The sequence below is a fragment of the Hyperoodon ampullatus genome (genome assembly GCF_949752795.1).
Source record: "Hyperoodon ampullatus genome assembly, chromosome: 4".
Classification (NCBI taxonomy): domain Eukaryota; kingdom Metazoa; phylum Chordata; class Mammalia; order Artiodactyla; family Ziphiidae; genus Hyperoodon; species Hyperoodon ampullatus.
This window is the reverse complement of record NC_136917.1, coordinates 17,948,155-17,969,182: the sequence shown is the minus strand read 5'-3', so window position 1 is coordinate 17,969,182 and position 21,028 is coordinate 17,948,155. Positions and strand designations below refer to the sequence as shown.

General features: G+C 43.2%; 1 protein-coding gene across 1 annotated transcript in view; it reads right to left on the bottom strand.

Annotated features, from left to right (window-relative positions):
• Positions 1–17,842, bottom strand: part of NSG2 (neuronal vesicle trafficking associated 2) — a gene marked incomplete at its 3' end in the record, with an annotated part of 55,869 nt that extends 38,027 nt beyond the window's left edge. The window contains exons 1-2 of the mRNA XM_079703296.1: positions 17,699–17,842; positions 1,499–1,582 (exon numbers count right to left, since the gene is read on the bottom strand). Coding sequence (XP_079559422.1) covers positions 1,499–1,582; positions 17,699–17,827 — 213 coding nt within the window. The 5' untranslated portion in view covers positions 17,828–17,842. The remainder of the gene's footprint in view (positions 1–1,498; positions 1,583–17,698) is intronic.
• Positions 17,843–21,028: the final 3,186 nt, after the last annotated feature.

Below are 21,028 nucleotides of genomic sequence, written 5' to 3'. Positions count from 1 at the left end.
ACATTATGCACCAAGATACTCCCACCCTCCCCTCACAACTACCTGCCGGTTCTTGCAGATACCTGCATGCAGTTCAGGCCAGGTCAGCGTTCACTGGGCCCATGCTGTGTGCCAGACACTAAAGCTACAGCCAAAAATAAAAGCAATTCCTGCCCTCAAAGAGGGGGGTCAACATCCAGGGAAGTCCCACATTCTGGGGGGATGTACACAGAGGTGCCATATTCCCTCCCAGGCTCACACACCCAGCTGCTCTGATACATGTAGCAGGGAGAAAGATAGGGACAGAAATGGACCAATATGTTTATGCATGTATAATACATACTCCAACCAAGTATGCATTATACAAATATATACAGACAACCAACCAACAGCTGTTTTCACTTCCAAAGCCCTCAGCCACAGTTGATACAAAATAGTTACTATTAATCATGCACTTATCATGTATAGATCCAAGTGCTTTGCATGTATTCTATATTCCATTCTCACAGTAACCTTCTATTATTGCCATTTGATAAATGAGGTTTATTGACTAGCTTGTGGCCACATGGTTGCTATGAGGTGGAAACAGGGCTCAAACCCAGCCAGACTGCTTCAGTATCCAACCACAGAACCACTTATTCTACTGCCTCCATGGCTGATATTGCCTCCTAAGTATCTTTTAGGCCTCTCTCCACTCACCTTCCTTTGCTAAGCCACTATTGTTTTTTTACTTGCAGTAACCCAGCAGTCTCCCCACCCTCCCTCTATTACTCATGTAAAAGCCAGCATGCTTTTTCCAAAAACCCAGTTTAATCATATCCTTCTTCTTCTTGAAGTCCTTTGGGGTTTCTTTCATGCGTCTAGCCTAAAATAATAATTCCTCCATACAGCCTACCATGCCTGGGACTGTCTGACCTCTGCCCAGTTTTCATACCTCATCTCTGTCTGGTCCCCACACCCCTCCTAGAGCTGAGCTTCACTGCCCTTTTTCCTATTCAACGTTTGGTTCAACTTCCCTCCAGCCTCAGGGCCTTTGCACAAGCTGTGCTCTCCTTAGCCATCTAAGTGACTTCCCCAGGGTACTTCCCTGAGCTTCCTCCATACATCCTCACAGAGCAGCCTTCATGACTCCTTCACACAATTCATCACAGTGATATGTATTCATCAGTTCTCCTAGTGACCTGGCCACCAATAAATAGAAAATCAACCATTTGGTTTTTACCACTAAGAAGTCAACTTGTCTCTCCCTTTGTCTTTTTTGTATTTGTTGCAATCAACCAATGTCTAAAATTTGAGTTTCTTTATACATTTCTGTCACATTTCCTGAAGATTGTGATGGAAAGGCAGAGAGACAGGGACAGGAGGAAAAAGAAGAAATGAGACACATTTATCAATTATCAAATTGAACATTTCAGAGTAGGAGAGAGGATAACTTGTCCTCAAGAGGCAGAGCTTTAGTTATTTGATTAGACTCAGTGACCCACACCCAGTCTTTCTGTTACACCATCAAGACACTGACCGTAAATTCTGCGATTTTCGGCACCCGGAACTTCCCTTTGTTCTTCTGTTCGGGCTGATATTCCGTTCTTGTCTTCACAATCACCTGAAATGTTCAACCAGTGTTAGCATGCATAGAGACTTGAAAGGCTTTTCTGTTCCTTTTTTTTAGTAACTAGAATTTACTGTGTATTGCATAAAGATCAGAAAATAAAGAGCCTCCCCCTCAAACAAACACAAGAAAATAGAAAATTCAAATTACCCATAATACTTTCCAATTCCAGCAGACAGCCATAGGTGAGAATTTTGGTCTCACCTTTCCAGTTTTTATATGCATATATATGCACATATTCTGCATATGTATTTGCTATTTATGCAAATATATACTTTTATGAAACGGATTCATACTTCGTTTTATCACACAACACTCTACTAACATTTTCTCCATGTAGAAAAATATATGATTTCATTTTGCCTTTTGATATAGTTTAATATTTCATTGTATGTATATACCACAATTAATCTAACCAGTCTTGATGGTTGAACACGTAGGTTGTTTCCACAGTTCAGGGTATATAAACAAGTTATGATGAACATCTTGTAACAAAACTTTTGCACATATACTTAATTCCAATTTCATTTAGGGACTTCCACAAAGAAAAACATAAAGGTCTATTGAATCTATTGTATCATCTTATTTTTCTGAAGTCTGAATATTTTGCAGAGGTGGTTAATATCTTTTCAAGATAAGCTGTCAACCTGCCAAGACATTTATGGAACTCCATCCCACTGTGTAGGCAAAGTGGAAGAAAAAAGAAACTTGACATATAATCAATAACTATTGCCAAGTGTCACAGTGTCATGGGTAACACAGAAGCTGTCTGAGTCTTGAGGCCTCAGCTGTAAAATATGGACAATAATCATAATCATAACCCCTAGTTAACGAGGCTGTTTTGAGGGTTGAATGAGATGATAGTGGGTAATACTTTTGGAATAATTTATTATGTGCCAGAGCTAGATCAAGCCCTCCATATACTTTATCTACATACCACTGCTATTTCTATTCTCCTGAAAGGAAAACTGAAGCACAGAGCTGTCAAATCACTGGTCCAAGGTCACACAGCTCAAAGGAAGCAATCTTCTAACTATGATCATTCTTCTCATTAGCGCTTAAATTAACCAAATTTTCACTGAAAACTTTCACCAAGTTTTCCTAGAGACAATAATCAAGTGAATGTACTCCTGCAAGAATCCTATGAAGAATTTTCTTTAAGGTCTGTGAGGCATACCTTGGAGAAAATATAGCTCAAAAAGGAAAGGATGGGGAGGAACTACTATTATTGAACATCTACGGTGTGGCACTTAAATATGTTAGTTAAGGAGGATCTGGGTCCCAGCCCATCTAGAACATCACTCCTTCCCTGACATTTAGAACTCATTTGCAAATGTAAATTCTGTTGTTGTGCTCCACCCCCTTTGGATTCTGCTCCTCCAAATATTAAAAAGTGAGCCCTGGCTTCCTTAAAGAAATGGTACAGCTAAACAAGGATCAGGGTTTTGTGGGGGAGTGGGGTGGGGAATGTTCTTTTTATTTTTTTCTATCTCCTGTTCCAAAGAATAGGAAAGCAGAAGCTTCTTTGCCACAAGTAATAAAAATATCCCTCATGCTTTGCAAATTTACTATACAGCAGACACTGAGTGCTTGACATGAACTATCTCACTTAATTCTGTACTGTGGGGCAAATACTGATACTGTCAATATTGTAGGGAGATGAAACATTGTGCTTTGGGTTTGAATCTGGCTCAAGTACTACGCCTTCTGTGTCTTAGTTTTCTCATCTATTAAATGGGAAAATAACCATCACTACCTGTTTGGGTTGTTAGGAGGCTTAAATGAGTTAATATAAGTTAAGCACTCGGACTGTTCATTCAATAACCATGTTTTTTTGAACACTGCCTCTGAGTGCTGCCAAATGTTCTTCCAATAGATGTCTGAGGCAGATATGGAATCGGGCCTCACTTGCACCTGTCAGCCTGCAGGTCCTCCCTATCCAGCCCTTTGAGAGCAAGGCAAGGATTTCTCAAGAAAAATACTGTTCAAGCATGGTCTGAAAAAAAAGGTTTCAAGGGTGAATAGAAGTTTGCTGGGTGAACAAGACAAGATACTTTATGCAAAGTGCACCACATGGTCAAATAAACAAAAGTGTAAAATAGCATGTAATCTACACATTTGGCTGTTTTGGTGTCATGTGAACTTCAGTGCGTTAGTGAGAGTTAAGAGCTAATACAAATGTAAGAGTAAATGCCAAGGCATGGTTCACAGGCTAAGTGTTTCTATTAGAAACTCACAACGTTCTGGGAAGGGCCAAATGAAATAATGTATGTGCAGGTGTTTTGTGAACTTAAAATATATTCTACAAATTGTAATGATTAAAAATATTTGGAATATCACTAGATCAACTGACAGGCTATGAAGTATATTGAAAATTTAGATGTCTGATCATTTCTCTGAATCCACATTTTTAGAAATATTCACAAACTGGGAATTATAGTTTCTTCTCCCAATCACCCATGTTGTGTGTGTGTATATATCTAATGTCTGTATGTATATATAAAAATATATTATAATACATCTCAACGTCTATTTCTAAGCTAGTGAATTTCCTGGTCAGTGTGCCATGTGACCTATAAGCCTTAGGGCAATAACTGCTTTTGCCTTTTATGATAGACAGCATTCTAAGATGGTCTCCAAGCTTCCCACCCCTGTGTACATGCACTGTATAATCTCCTCCCTCAAGAGTGAGGACAGGACCTGTGAATATGATGGCATAGTCACTCCCATGAGTATGCTATGCAAACTCGGTCACAGCAGACTGGAGAGAGATTCTCCTGCTGGCCTTGAAGAAGTAAGTCAACATGTTGTGAGAGGGCCATGCAGCTAGTACCTGAGGGTGGACCCTAGGAGTTGAAAATGACCCCAATCAACAGCCAGGTCACTCAAGAAAATGGGGACTTCAGTCCTACAACCACAAGTAACTGAATTCTGCCAACAACCTGAATGAGCTTGGAAAAGGACCCCAAGAACCAGATGGGAATGCAGCCTAGCTGACAGCTTGATTTCAGACCCATGAGACCCCCGAGCACAGAACCCATCTAAACTGTGCCTGAACTTCTGATCTATACAAACTGTGAGATAATAAACTTGTGCTGTTTTGAGCCACTAAAGCTTTGATAATTTGTTACATAGCAACAGAAAACTAATATGCCTTCCCACATTGCCAAGCCCATCTCAACCATCTCTTAGCTTGAGTCCTTCATTTCTAGATCCTTAGCCATCAGACTGGTCTCAAACATAACACATCAAGTGTTAAGAAGCATTTAGCTTCTTAGTTCTTAGCTTCTTCTTAAGCTTCTTAGTCTTTTCCTCTGCCCCTTTATTTTTATAAACATCTTTCCCAAAACTTCTCAAAAAGCCCTAAACCATTTATATCATTCCATGTAAATTTTAAAGACCTCATGCAGAGGCCAACATGTTGAGATAGGAGACAAAACTAAACAAATATTACTATTGGAATGAGACAATGAATAACCATTACAGCCAATATCATTATAGTTGTCATAATAAATATTTTGTGGTTGCTTCCCTAACATCCATTTCCTTCTTCAATCAAACCCCCCCTGCTGCCTGATATTGCTTTCAAGAACTCACCCCTGTCCCATGTGGCAGCCATGTGGTTTGGTGGAACTGATGCCTTTCCTGATGGCAAGGATGGACCCTAATTAGGTTAAACCAATCAGAGCCTATTATTCTATTGATCACAAAATTTGATTGGCTCAGAGATGGGCATATTACCTAAATTGAATCAAAGAGATATGAGGCAATACAGACTGGGAACTTGGGGGAAGACACCTCCTTGCTCTTTATGAGTGTTCCCTAAAGAACATGTTCTTCCCCTGGATGGTGTGGTGAGGACTTATTTCTGAAACAGCTGAAGCAATTGTTGCTACTATGGGGAGGAGCCAAGATGAGGTCAAAGGCAGCATACAAAAGAGGGCAGAGCCAAGAGGACCCCGGAGAAGAGAAGAGGAGCCCTGATGACACCCTGCCCTCTGGATCACACCTTGCCTGAAACCAGACACATGCTGTGCCCTGCAGTCATGGGGGCGGGGAGGGGGGCAAATATATACTCTTTGAACCTTAATCCAATTTAGGTTGTGTTTTCTAGTACTTGAGGTGAAAAGCTTTCTATCTGATAGAAATGTGTTCCAAGAAAAAATGAACTGAAAAGCTATTCGAATTTAGTAAGATGGTCAAGTACTAAATAAGTATAACAAAACCAATAGATTTTCTCGGCACCAGCAAAAAATCACCTCAAAATATTATGAATCCACCAAAAGATACACACAACAATGTTCATAGCCACTTGTTTCATAATAGCACAGAACTGAGAATAACCCAAATGTCTATTAACAGGAGAATGGATAAATTGTGGTTTATTCATAAGATGGAATGTTACACAGCAATGCTACATAGACATGGGTGACTCTCACAGACATTATATTGAACTAAAGAAATCTGATGCAAAAAAGTATTTTTTATGTCCTGTGTGATTTCATTTATATCAAGTTCAATATATAAAAAATAATGTATATATTATCTGAATAAATATATATATTTAATATACCATTTACCATTTGCAGGAGTGATGTTGAGTTTAAGCAGAGTTGGGGTCATAGCCCTCCTTCAAATCCATATACTACTTTGCCCTGAACCCCTATGAGATGTTGCTTATGCCCTGAGTGAGTTTCTAATGAAAACACTTCTTTTGGCTTCAGAACACTTCTCAAACCACTGAGTTCAAACTAGGCCAACAGACAGGTTGACTGACCCTGTGTCAGTCCTCAGTCATCTGCTCCTCTCTTTAGCTATACCATATTTTCTCCAAAAGCAACCCAGGTAATATTTTACCTTTGCCCCTAAGGAAGTGTTAGCTCATTAGAACCCCTTCTCCATGACAAAAGCAGGTCTTTGCCCATTTGCCTGGAACAAATGGGCAGTCTGCTGGCCTCATCTTCTTCGACCTCTCAGTAATATTCTTTGACCACTCAATCCTCCTTAAAAGTCCTCCTCCCGGAGCCACGGTCTTCTCCCTGCTCACTGACCAGCCCTCCTCAGGCTCCTCCTCAGGTTCCTCCCGCTCTGCTTGACTTCTCAATGTTAGAATCTCTCAGGGCTAGGTCATGGGCATGCTTCCTTCCTACAAGACCCTTCTGAGTGTTCTTACTCCCATCATTTCCAAGTCCATCTTTATTCTCATAACTCTCAAATTTACATCTCCAATTCGGACCCCACCCAGCACTCAGATTACCCTACTGGACATTTGCCCTTGGATAGGCACATATAAATTTACCATGTCCACAGCAAAGCACATGGGTTCCCTGACCCACCTTCCCCAACCATCTTGCCCTCAACATTCTCTTCCCCGTGTAATCGCCAGCTAAGAAAATAGCAGCATGATATGTCATTGTTTATGTCAAGTCATATACAGGAATCTCTCATGATCCGTCCCTTCCCTTCAGTCTCCAAATCCACTCCAATCACCAGTTCCTGCTTCCTCAAAAATTTCTCTCAAATAAACCCATTTGTCCAGTTACACTGCCAACACCCTAATCCAGAGCATCATCCTCTCTCCGCGAACTTTTGCTCTGACAGCTTCCTTGTTTCCATCCTTGCCTCCCCAAACCCAAACAAAAAGAGATTTCTAGACCAAGAGAGCATCCTAAACCAGCAAACATTCAGAAGACATCCAGGAGGCTGGACCTGGGAAAACCACAAAGAGGTAGTTTTGAGTGGCCAGGGAACAGAGCAGGTGAAGTGAGTGATAAACAGAGGCTCTGAATGCCATGCCTAGCATCTTGAAGACGAACTTGAGAATAGTGAGGAACTGAGGAAGGATTATAAACCAGAGAATGGCTCTCCAGGTGTGCATTACAGGTAGAGGAGAAGCCTCTGGCAGTGAAGATACACTGGAGAGATGTAGAGAGCAGGGAAAACCAGCCCTACAGTTACTGGAATCAACCAGCTATTGGGCATGTCATGAAGTGTGGTGTGCTGCTCCCATAGACTGGAGCCAGAAACAATTCCCTTCTATAAAAAGAGATATAGTGGGCTTCCCTGGTGGCGCAGTGGTTGAGAGTCCGCCTGCCGATGCAGGGGACACGGGTTCATGTCCCGGTCCGGGAAGATCCCACATGCCACAGAGCGGCTGGGCCCGTGGGCCATGGCCGCTGAGCTTGCACGTCCGGAGCCTGTGCTCCGCAACGGGAGAGGCCACAACAGTGAGAGGCCCGCATACAGCAAAAAAAAAAAAAAAAGAGAGAGAGATATAGTAACAGTCACTTTTTTTAGTACTATGAAGGGGAAAGCATAAGAAATGTTAGCCAATCATTATGAATTGTACCTTGGAGGAATCAGCTTGCATACGCAAAGAAAGAGACAGAAGAGAAAATAAATTTGCAAAGAAAGGCTCTATTTTCTGCAGTTGAAAAAAAAAAGGAGCAAAACAGAGCCCTGAGCTCCTTGATTAATAACAGAAATGGGAGGAAAAAGTGGAGAGAGGGGAGGAAAAAAGTTTTTCTACTCTTGTTATTATTAAAAGTGGGGTTTTATAGACACTTGGGAGAATGAAACTCCAGGTTTTCAAATATCATTGTGGATATGGGCAAAGAAATACATTTGTTTTCTTTTCATATCAATACATCAGTCCCCATTGTTCAGTCAGCAGCTGATATGAAGAACATAATTTAACATAATTGGCATTGTGAAAATGGGATAAATTATTCATCCGAAAGGACCCCTCATCTGGATATATTCCCCCTTTGCTGGCAAGGCCAGATAATACATGGTGGTTCAGATGGTGCAAAGTACAGATCATAAAAATTTAAAATACTACTTCCCAGAATTATCAATAATGAAGAGGTTCCCACATGGAGAGGCCCCAGGATTGGCAGGAACAATAAATAAAAGTGCAGAAGTGCTGACAAGGAGCATGATTGTATTTTTATGAGCTGGACTTGCACAGGCCAAAAATAGACCTAAGCTGTATCCTTCAGCTCACTGCTGCAGCAAAGAGAGAAGTTCGGAGCAGTACAATGAAAGGCTAGCCCCTGAGCACCTCTTGTGCACCAGACACTGACCTACAGGTCCTACTGATGTGTCCTCAGTTAGTTCACAAAACCCCCCTCTCTGATCCTCACATCTCTCCTTTAAGATCATTATTATTCCCATTTTTCAGATGAGGAAATTTAGCCTCAGAGACTTCAGTCACTTACCTGTGATCAAATGACTGGTAAGTGGTTGCGCTGGTATCCAAACTCAAGAACATGTTGCTTTTTTCTACCATTTTTTTAAGGTACCCACTATGTGCCTGGCACTGTACCAAAAGCTTTACATCCTATATCTCAGTAAATCCTCTCAATCACTCTGAGGTAGGACTGATTATCCCCATTTTATAGGAACCTGAGTCTCAGGGAACAGAAATGACTTCACAACCTCACATAACCACTAAGAGGCAGAGTCAAGGCTTGAACCTGAGCTTCTGGCTCAGATCAAGGGCCACTAGTAAGGTCATCATTCAAAACTCGTAACAATCAAACTCTGATCCTATGGCACCTGATGCTCCATAAATGCTATTAACTGAATGAACAAATGAATGAATCCTTCATCTAAAGAGACAAGGTGAAGTCACCCTAATGGGGCCTGAGTACATAGTTGGGAACCTTCTCCCATTTACTGCCTCACTCCTCAACCCACACTCCATCTCTTTGGGTTGGAGTCTTTCCCTGGACCCTTGAAGTTTGGTAGTGGGCCCAGAACACAAGGTAAAATGTCAGTGCTCAGAGTACATTAGTGGCAGTGTTGTCCAATCCCACCCATTCACCGATGGGGACATGGAAGCCCAGAAAGGGGGAGGGATTTGCTGCAGGTCACATAACAAGACAGTGTCAGAAGTAGGACTCTAGTATGGACATGCTGACTCCCAGTCCAGGGCTCTTTCTGTGGAACTGAGTCTCTTTTACTTGCTGGGCCTTTGATTTCTCAGGGTAGAATGGAAGGCTGGCCAGTATGGCCTCAAATGGATGGGCTAGCCCAATAAGTCTATGACTCTCCAACTCTCAGGCAAGACATAGAATTGGGCAAGGTGAGTGACTCTTCATTGGCTCCTACAGGGACAGCCAGCTCCTGCTCTGAGCAGAGGCTAGCTGCCTGGGCCGGAGTCACTACAGCAAGGCCGGCCCACAGCTCTGCCACCCAGGCCTGTCCCCTATAGGGCAAGGCCCAGCCCACCTCTCTGCTCAAGCCTTCCTACAGCCTGGGGCCAGACCCGTGCACTTCAGGAAAGACAATCCTGATTCTGGGACTGAACTGATGATGATGGTTGTTGGTTTATCCAACAACCTTGCATTAAGCAGTTACTCTCTGCCGGGCACTGTGATAAACATTCGACATGCATTTTCTCATTTTACCCTTTAAACAATTCTTAGAGGAAGATATTCCTGTCCTCATTTTAACAACGAGAAAACAGAGAGACATAGTGGTTAGTAAACTGGCCCAGGGTCACACAGTGAGTAGGTGGTGGAATTAGGATTCAAATTCAAACTGCATTGCTATAATGCATGTGCATCTATACAGGCCTCCCTCTACATGCAGGGGCACTAGCTTGTTCCACAGTGGTCTCTCCATGTGTGAACGTGAGCAAGTGAGTAAGTCACTTCAGCTCTCTGAGACTGTTTCACCATCTGTGAGATGGAGGTGATTTTTTAAAAATAGAAAATTTGATATATGCTCATGGTAAAAAAAATGCATGAAAATTGTAGAATAAAAGTTTTCAAATGGACCCCAACCACTCCATCCATACTCTAACCATCTAATGGTTTCTTGTGTGTCTTTTCAAGACTATTTTACGAATTATAAGAATGAAATATACACACGTGTTTCCACAAATGGGGTCACTCTATACCACACTCTTTAAAGTTGTTTTAACAGAGCAATGTGTCTGTTGCTTTTTCCAAATTAACGCAAACACAAGCAAATCTGTCTCATCCTCATAACAATTGCTTACTCTTTCACATCCATGCGCCAGGGTTTACCCAACCACTCCAATATCATGGAACATTCCAATTGTTCTTTATATATATATATATATATATATATATATATATATATATATATATATATATGCCTTTGCATAGTTGAAAAATATACCCATAGAATAAATTCCTGCCAGTAGCAAGCATACCAATTAAATAGGGTATACAGTTTAAATTTATAAACAATATCCAAATACCCTCTAAAAACCATTGCATCCAATTTTATAACCAACCGGAGTGCAATGAGAAGATCTGCTTTCCCCCAGTGTTAGCAACACTAGGCACTATTACATATTTTTTTGCCAATCAGAAAGGTAAAAATTTATGTTTCATTAAAGTTATATTTTCAAATTATAAATAATTTTTAATCTGCTTATGGGTCATTTTTTGTCTATTTGCTGGAATCACCTAGTCAGAGCCTTTGCCCAGTTTAGGGTGATTTATAATCTTGTGAGTCTCTGAAGAGCAGAACAAGGGGGCTCAATGAGCCTGGAATCGGCAGAGGTGTGCATTCTCTGCTCCCCAGGGAAAGGCTGACAGTTCTCTGATTCTGTGTATCAGGGAGAAAGAGAAACCCTCTAGTGAAGCCATGAGAATGACCAAGAAGGCATGGAGGATTCAGTGACAGGAGAAGCATCTCCTTTGCCCAACATCCTTCCAGATCCGTCCCATCAGACCCCTGCATCCCCACTGTTGAAACCCCATCCTTCTCAGCATGTCTCACATTTACAGTCATCCTCCAAAAATGTCACCTTCAGGAGACATATTCCGAATATCCAGTGAAAGAAAGGAAACTCCATCAATGAGCACCATCTTTGTGCCATTAGACAATTTTCACTTTTTTTTTCCTCACAGTAACTCGGTTAGGTAGATATTATGTTCATTTTACAGAAGAAGAAAAAAAAAAGAAGCCCAGAGGTGCCAAGCAACTTGCCTAAAGCCACACAGCACATAATTAGTTTAGCTGAGAGTTGAATCCAAGTCGCTAAGACAACCAAGCGCATGCGGTCTACCACACAAAGTAAAGGGTGCTAAACATCAATAATTGATCTTTTAATGTCTGCGTTCCTTTCCTCCCACAAGCAGGTGAGCCAACGTCCTCTAGGATGTGTAAAGACTTAGTAACCAGTAGAAAGGAAAGGTACCTTGTCTAGAGCCTGGCAGCTGGCCTGATGAATACACAGTTCATCTGGGGCTTTGCCAAGGTGGGGTTGTGCCGGTCTGTGGCTTGCTTTCTGCAGACCAGCCATCCCTTAGCTGGCATTTCCCAGCACTCTTGGGTGCAGATCTTGGCTGCACTGTTTTCTTTTGGTGTGTCCTAGGACAGCATTCCCCTTCTCTGAGCCTGTTTTGCATGGTTACAACCTCACAGAGGAGTTGTGGGGACATCTGGGTTATCGTGGTCACTTAGATAAACCAAAGGCACGTCCTGGAATTTGGTATCTACAGACTGATGTTCCAGCTTCTCAAGAGCTTGCTCCCATGGCCTAGAGAGAGCCACCAGACTGCCTAGATTCAAATGGAAAAATTAAGCCCAGCCTTACCCTAGGCAAGGGGCAGGGGGTCTCATTCAGCCACCATTTCCTGCTGCCCACCATATGCCAGGACTAAGGCTACAAAGATGAGACAGAGCCAGGACCCTCAGGCCTAGTAGGAAAAGCTCCTCAGTGCTGACCCAGCACCAAGTCTCCATCAATGCATCCACCACCCCATTTCTGCTGCCACCATCCTAGTACCCACCACCACCATCCCCTTCATGAGCACAGCAGTAACCTTCTAGCTGATCTCCTACCCCCCACTCTTTTCTTCCACCATACATGGCCAGGGCTGGGGGGTTGGTGGTACTGCAGGAAACCAGGTAGCCTCTGTTTTGGGGACTTTTCTCTGGTGCTGCCTCATTTGGAAGATGAATTGGAGAAAAGAGGAAGAAGAGACCAGGAGACAAGCATGAGTCCCTTGGCCCTAGGGTGGCCCACTGCAGCCGGAGGAATCTTCCTAAAATAGAAATCTGATCCTGTTACTCTCCTCTTTAAGCCAGCCTCTTCAGAAAAATGCACGGGGCCCCTCATGAACTGGTGCCCACCCCACGTCATCTCCCAAGTCTCTCCCCCTCCCTCAGCTGACCCAGCCAAACCGACCTCCGGACTGTTCCTCCCATTCCCTCAGTGCCTGTCCACATGCTGGTCCCTCTGCCTCCTACTCCCCTTACCAACCCATCCTCCATCTCTCAGTCAGGGCTCCTTCCTCAGAAGGACCTCCCCTGACCATCCTGCCATCATTATTTATTTATTTATTTATTTATTTATTTATTTATTTATTTATTTATTGTGGTACACGGGCCTCTCACTGTTGTGGCCTCATCCATCGCGGAGCACAGGCTCCAGACGCGCAGGTTCAGCAGCCATGCCTCACGGGCCCAGCCGCTCTACGGTATGTTGGATCTTCCAGACCGGGGCACGAACCTGTGTCCCCTGCATCGGCAGGCGGACTCTCAACCACTGCGCCACCAGGGAAGCCCCATCATAATTTAATCCCCTTAAGTCTTATCGTCTCTTAACAATACAGCACCTTATTCTTTCCTCAATAGCCCTTCTTGCAGTTTGCATCTCTGTATTTCTATTTGTGTGCTGGCTTGTTTGAAGTCCCTCTGCCCCACTGAACAGGAAGCTCCATGAAAGCAACGGCCATGCCTGAATTTTCATGGCTGTATATGCATAGCCTGGCCTGGCACATAGAAGATGCCCAATAGACATGCTGGATGAGAGAGTGAGTGCCTTCCAGTGTAATAAGTATAACCTTAGCTATAATTGTGGGTGGTCAGGGAAGTTATCCAGGAGAGCTGCTCTCTGAACTGGGCTTAGGAAGATGAGCACTGGCTTATCAGACAGGCAAAGAGGCAAGAAGAGCATTTTGGGCAGAAAGAATGGCATGGGCAAAGAGGAGGGAGCAAGAAATACCCTGGAGGGTGTAGAAAGTTCCAGGGCGGGGTTTCTCAACCTCAGCACTGTTGACATTTTGAGCAGGGCAATTCTTTTTTTGGGGGGTAGGAGGTGGAATTTTGTGCATTGTAGGATATTTAGCAGTATTCCTGGCCCAAAACATCCCTCCTCCTATTGTCACAACCAAAAATGTCTCCAGACATGGTCAAATGTCTCTCTGGGGGGAAAAGACACCCCCGGTTGAAAACCATGGCTCTAGATAGTTCTGACCTGCTGGTGTTCAAGGTACAAAGGGAGGAGTGATAGGAATGGAAGCCAGTGGGGCAGATAATGGAGGACCTGGAGTGCCAAGGTCAGGATGTGAGGACTGTACCCTGTGCGGGTGACTGGAAAGGCTTTCCATGGGAGAAGGACTGGTCACAACTCCAGAGGCACTACTGCAGGAGCGCTGTGGAGGATTGATTAGCGTGATAGAAGAGGTGGGGAAACAACCACGAGGCCAGCCAATCTCGTCTCCTAAGGCAAGCACAGTCCCGCTAGCACTGGGTAGGGAAGGAGCCCTGGAGGCCATGACATTCTCTCTGCAGAATCGCCCCAGGCCCCACCTGCATGTCCAGGAGAGCTCAAGAAGAAGCCATGGCCATAGATGAGGGAATGCAGAGTTTGAGGAAGCACTGCCTGGGGATGGGAGGCTTCTCATTATCGAAGGTAGCACGGTGCAGAGGGGAAAGCTGTGGTGTCAGGTGCACCGGGGTTCCAACCCCAGCTCTTCCACTCTCTCTGTGAAGCTTGGACAAGTCACTCCATTGATCTGGGCCTCAGTTTCCCAACCAGTGAAATGGGTGCACTAACACCCACCTCACAGGGCTGTTGGGAAGATTAACTGAAACGACAGCTATGAATGCCCTGCATGGCCCATTCCTAGCCCAGAGCAAGGGTTTCAGACATGCTCATCCTCACCACTTAGCCTCCAAAAGCTTTTCCCCAGAAACTTGCATTCCATACTAAAGAGTATTTAGTGAACAAGATAATTGTCAGTATTACACACCAAGCACACTCTGTATTTTACATTTTCAAGAGGAAAACCCATGATGTAACATTGGGGTTAAATATACTTCTTTCTGATAACCTTTTTAGCTTCAAACCCTCACCATCTGGCTGGACATAATGAGAGAGCTGACAACTGTGTCAGAACTCACCTTGCCTTCTCTACAGCCCCATGAGGTTGAGTCCCCCCTCTACCCACGAGGAGGCTGAGGCTGAGCCAGTTAGAGAACCTCACTCAAGTCCTCAGCCAAGGTAGGCTCATAAAAGGTAGAGCAGTGAACCCCCCAAGGGAGGGGCTTCCGACTCTGTGCTGGTAAACACAACACTGCTCTCAGCATTTGGCTTCTTGAGTGGAATTTACTGTTAACACATCTGTTCTAATGTCAGGGGAAAAAACCTGGTTTACTCTTGTAAATATTATAAAATCTAAATCCTAGCACAGAAAACTGCTGATATAATTTCCCACTCAGAGAAGAGAAGACAGAGGTCTAAGGGAAGAGAAACAACTCACAGGAGTTGAGCTGAGGTTGGTGACGGAGCTCTTGCTAGAGTCCAAGTCTGGGGACTCCCAGACCAGCTGGCTCCCTATTCCTGCTGAGGTGGAAGGTTCTAGAACAGGTAGCCAATACCCAAAATCTCCAGATTTTGCCAGGAGGCTTACCAACTCTGCACTTTGGGAAGTGACTTTACCACTCCATGCCTGAGTTTTATCGTCTTTAAAAATTGGATCAAAGTAGCAACTCCCTTATTAGGTCCTTTAACTATTGCAAGGATGAAAGAACATTGTGTGTGTGTGTGTGTGTGTGTGTGTGTGTGTGTGTGTGTGTGTACTTGTGATTTACAGCAGCATCTAGCATTTAAGAAGCACATGAAAATGATAATTTTTATTCTCTTATGGTTAGTTTTGTGCCAGGCACTTTATTTATAAGGCCACATCTAACTTTGCCCCAACCATTGTGAAGTAGGTGTGATCCTCCCCACTTCATAGTGGAGAACACTGAGGTCCACCTGGTACAAGGACTTTATCATGAACATCAGAGTGAGTCTGTGATGTGCCCCTGTGGCAATGTGTTCCTTTAGAGTTTTGCATCTTACAGGATACTTTGGTTTCCTTTCCATGCATGCAAGTCCACAATGTATTATCTTCAGGCTTTGGGACATCTGGACCAGATGCGCAGTGGTTATCAGGTGTGTCTCCTCTCTTAAGGAAAGAAAGAAGCCCTTGGAGGTGGGAAATGGGGTGGGGAGTAAGGGGAGACAGAGGCCATGATATCTCTGGATGACCTGCAGATGTGTGTAGAGCTAAGAGGAGAAGCGACCTCACCACAATCCCTTTTCCTTGCATACCTGTCAGGGACATACAGATCTTCGAGACCGTAAAGGGTAAAGATTCTTCCTGAAACTTCACAAAATCTTGAGATAATATTCCCTCTGCTTCTCCTCAATTTCCATTACATCTGGGATCAAATTCCAGCATTGCCACTTACTCCTTCTGTGAATTTGGATAACTAACCAAATTTCTCTGGTCCTTCACCTTTTGCCCACAAACATGGATGTATAATCCCTGGGTAATGTGCATCTAACACAGTGGTGCTCAACTTTGGCTGCACACAGGAGTCACCTGGGAAGATTTAATTAATATTGACACCTGGATCTCACCACCAGAGATTCTGATACAATTGCTCTGATACAGATATCAGGATTTTCAAAAGCTCCCCGGGTGACTCTAATATTCAAGTCAAAAACTGAGAACCTCTGCTATACAGGTAGCCAATACCCAATTAATACTGTTCCTTCACATTTCTTTAGTGCTAACTGCCTGTTCAAATTTTATTTTCAAAAGATCTTGCCAGTTTCTCAGAATGGCTCAAGGATTCTTTATTTCTGCCACCCTTATGCACAATTTCATACTGACAATCTCTGCACTTTCAAAACAGATGACTCAAGCCTTAGCCAATCAGCCAGGACGTTTATCTAGCTTTGGCTCCTCTTCTGTTCATTGGATAGAGCCAATTGGTTAAGACACACAATGCTCTCCTGTAGATGCCGATGAGAAAATCAAACAAATGGAATGATCCATTGTTCACTCTTCAGCAAGGGAACTTCATCATTTGCCTCCAAATCTCTCTCTTATGGTATGTAAAAGCTCACATTATAAAACCCCAAGTTCTCTCAGATGGATCTTAAACAATATCCTTTCTCCCACCTATGTCCATGGGATAACTCCACCACTTTTGTATAATTGCTCACCTCCATTCTTCATGGACTACTCCCATGTCAGGAGATGTGCCATCAGCCAGTCACTCATTTCCAGCCACGCCTCCGCCAAAGACACTCTACTTCAGTCATGCTATTTCCCAAAAGCTCTCCATCCTTTGCATACATTTGCCCTTTGCCTTAAATGCCTTTTCCTCTAATGGTCTACCCGGGAGGTTTTTACTCACCTTTAAAAGCCAAATTCAAATGTTCTCCTCTGCAGCTTACCTAATCTGTCTTCCCAGTCCCCTCTCTGCCACAACAGAGTTTAGTTTTTTCCACTCCTGTGCTCTCACAATCTTTGTAATGCTCAGGCACTGCATTTACCATGATGCTTTATATTAAATAAGTGTTATACTGAAAAGGGATTTTGTAATGTGTCTTTTTATAACCAACTTGCAGCATAGGAATGGGGCCTTAGGAGGTGCAAACTAAAGGCCTGTTGGACTGCATCCAATTCTCTGTCCTCAAATCTGTAGCAGTCAATTTTTGAAACACCTTCCCAAAATAATCAAGACAATTTTCTCTTTCATCATCTAGAAGCTTATTAGTAGTCATCTACTATGATGAAACTTTTAAGAGGAAAGATTATTTTCTTGCTCATGTACGTATATGTGAACAAAAAAAAAAGAATAAACACTTACCATAAATCTGAAATAACATAAGAGATGTCATGTCTCTGGAAGGAATAACTACATTTTACAAGAAAGGGAACATATTTGGCTGATGAGGGAATGAAAGGGTTTGGGGGAGGTGGAATTTTTTGCTGCTTTATTTCCTGGGAAGGGGGGAGCATGGGGGGCTGATGAGGAAAAGAGCACCTGCTTTACCTTTTCCGGAGCAGGTAGCTGTAAGTGATTAACCTCCAAGGGAGTGATGAGGGGGACGGTCTGGAAGCCATCCTCAACCGAAGGCGGCTTGGTTCCCTTCTCACTGGGGTTACTGTTCAGCTTCACCATCCTTACGCCTTTCTTCCCAGACCTAAGGCAAGCAGTGGGATTCTAGTTACAGTGGGAAGTGAGGCAGGAAAACAGAGGGCTGACGACCGAGAAAATAGCGCTGTCCTCAACAGTTCCACTCCAGCAGCTTCAGTGTACAGATCAGTCATCGATCTTCCGCTAGATTTCCTGACATGATTCCCATTATCCAGTAAAACTTCTTTAATCATCCAGATATGCCACCTACCCACGGCACTTAAGAGCTTTCAAATTTAAGAAACTCAAGGAAAATCCTAGGCTCACATACAAAATATACAATCATAAAAAAAATCCAAGACACTAGAGCTAACATAATCATATAATCTCAGTGGAAAGCTTATTCTTAGTGCAAAAATAAATCCTATTATTCTGGGTCACCCTGCAGTATGATAAATTTCAGCTTACCATCTTGGTTGCTATTTTATTATGTTGTTGTTTTTTTCCATTAATCTCCCTAAAATACAATAAATACATTCAATGCCCCTATGTGTAGTGTACCCTTTTACTCAATATGTAGGTTGTACAGGAGATACAATTTCCTAAAACAAAAAAGGTTTGGCTTGAACCTGATCCTGTTATTCAGCCATGGAATGCCTCCATTTCCTCAATAGCAAAGGGCCTTTTTTTTTTTTTTTTTTTTTTGGTTCCATGGAAAGTTAGCAATCCCCATATTGCAAGATTGCCAACTAAATAAACAAATCACATTTATTTCTTTCCAGCTCCCTTGGAAGTGAAACAGTGATCCCACCCCTGCCCCAGAAGCCCAGCACAACTGAATTTTTCTTGTCAATCCTGCTGATGGAACGTTATTAGACAAAATAGGGTTGTTGTGGGAGTGAAAGGGAAAGGGTTGGAGGACATTGGGGAGTGGTTATAGCAAAAACAAATGCCTACTTACTGTGCTGCACTCTTGGGTGGTCAGAGCAGATTCAAGCCAATTTGAAGAGGAGGACGGCCAGGAGTCCTCCCTCCTCAGCCGGAGCTTGTGGTGCTGAAAGGACAGCGCCTTGCGTGCGTCTGGAGTGAGAGCTTCTGAGAGCGAGGTGCAAGCGAGCGGGCTCCTGGCAGCTGTCTGCCTGCTTGCTTGCTCGCTCGCTCGCGCCCCCTCCCACCGGGAAACGGGCTCCCACACCATCTGTCATCTGGCACCACCTGCTGTTTCTCATGCATGGCCACAACCACAGGATGGGACAAAATGGTTTCAAAAGAGTGGGAGGGATTCTGGCCATAAAAAATAAAAAAATTAATACGCACCATATTATAAGCAATCCTTGAGCCTTTAGAAAAACTGGAGAAGGAGGCATATTCATTAGGAGAACGGACCACTCCTAAGATCTTCCAGAAAAATACTATGAAACAGAATTGTTCAAGACATGCATCGTGCTCTGACCTGTGTAAGGAGAGAAGGAGAACTAATATTCATTATCTCCCATGCAGTGGGGACTTTGCCAGGCTCTTTCAGACTATTTCCCTCATTTGCAAATTGTGATTTCTAAGAGTACCTACATGATGGGGTTAGTGTGAGGTGTGAATGTGATAACTTGGGGAAAGCATTTAGCTCAGAGCAGGGTGCATGGCAAGCAGTGCATAAACATAAACTCCTATTCTCACAGTGCTACTGTCATCATGCAGGTCAGCTAAGGTCACAGAGCTGGTATAGCACCAGGAACTGGGATTTGAGCCCTGATCCAATGCTGTCAGAGTCTGTATGCAGTCCATGACATTACGGGGTTTCCAGGTTGGTGTCTGGAATCAGAGAGGGCAAAGTCCTAGTGTCAGCTCTATGAAATTCTGGCTGTGGGGATCTTAGACATTTTGCATTCACTCTCCAAGCCTCCATTTCTTTATCTCTGATAATAACACCTCCCTTGTAGACTGGTTGTGAATATGAGAAGAGATTGCACTCAAGGAAACCCCTTTTAGTTCGGGTACAGGGATCTGAATGGCTGAATTGTTTCATCCCTGGGGGTTGCTCTTACATGCCCTTCAAATCCTCCGAGGTCAAGGCTGTTTCCACTGGTTTCTCCCAGCTGTGTCCAAATCACATTCGGCCATTCATTCCCAGCTGCAGTGCTGTTTATGATGCACTTCATGAGGTCTTGGCATTAGTATTAGCATCCCCTTTCACTTTCAAAAGTATCCTGACTTACATGATAAATTATTTGGTCACCTTAGTTGGTGTTCACATACTGAGCATATAGTCTCCTAACTAAAAGGCCAGGAGAAAATATATACATTACCTGTACTGTTTAGGAATGAAAGGTGTGTGTGTGTGTGTGTGTGTCTGTGTGTGTGTGTCTGTGTGTGTGTGTAAAAAGAGAGAGATGTTTCTGAGACAATAGAGGCTATACTACATCAGAGCTGCGTAGGGCACTTCTGTTAATAGAGGTATGCGTATATATGAGAGGGAGGTATTCCAATAAATGTTAGTCCCCCACTCCCTGCTTTTCCAAAAACCTGGAGGATTTTCAGGTGTAGGCATTGACTAAGGACAACAAAATGTAGACAGCTACATGGAAACAATTGTGAACACTTGTATTTGATTCTATTATTGCCGCCTCCAAAGGAAAAGGGAAGTCCCTTCAACACTGCTTGTGATTGATCCACAAGCAGAAACTGTGCCTTTAATAACTCTAAGCCACAGGTCCTGACAGTTTAGTAAGGTCCAGGATAAGGGCCTGTCTCATGGAAATGGAAAATCCAGGCTTCCTTATATGTGAGGACAGGAGAGAGGGTGCAGAAAGAAACAGGGGGCCAGAGTGATGTGGAGAAGCCCCTTGTTGAAGAATTATATTGAGGGGTGCTAAATATAATAGACTATTATTCTCCTGTAGAGCTCTGGAAAAGATGTTTGACAACTGAAAACAAAAATTATGATATTTTCTGATGAGGTTCTCCAAGTATGTAGACGTAGATGTAATATATTAGACAACTGCAACATAACAAGTGAAGGATAAAGGGACCAATCTGGTGGTAATATATATTCCACTTGAAGTGGTAAAGTACTGAGTCCAACTAAACTGTGAAAACTTAATTATGCTATTGTAATCGCTAGTATAACCAAAAATATACTGAGATAAAGTCCAAAATGTGATATATAAATTTAAATGGAATACTAAGAAAAGTTCAAATAGCCCAAAAGAAGGCAGAAAATGGAAAACAGAGAAACAACAACAACAAAAA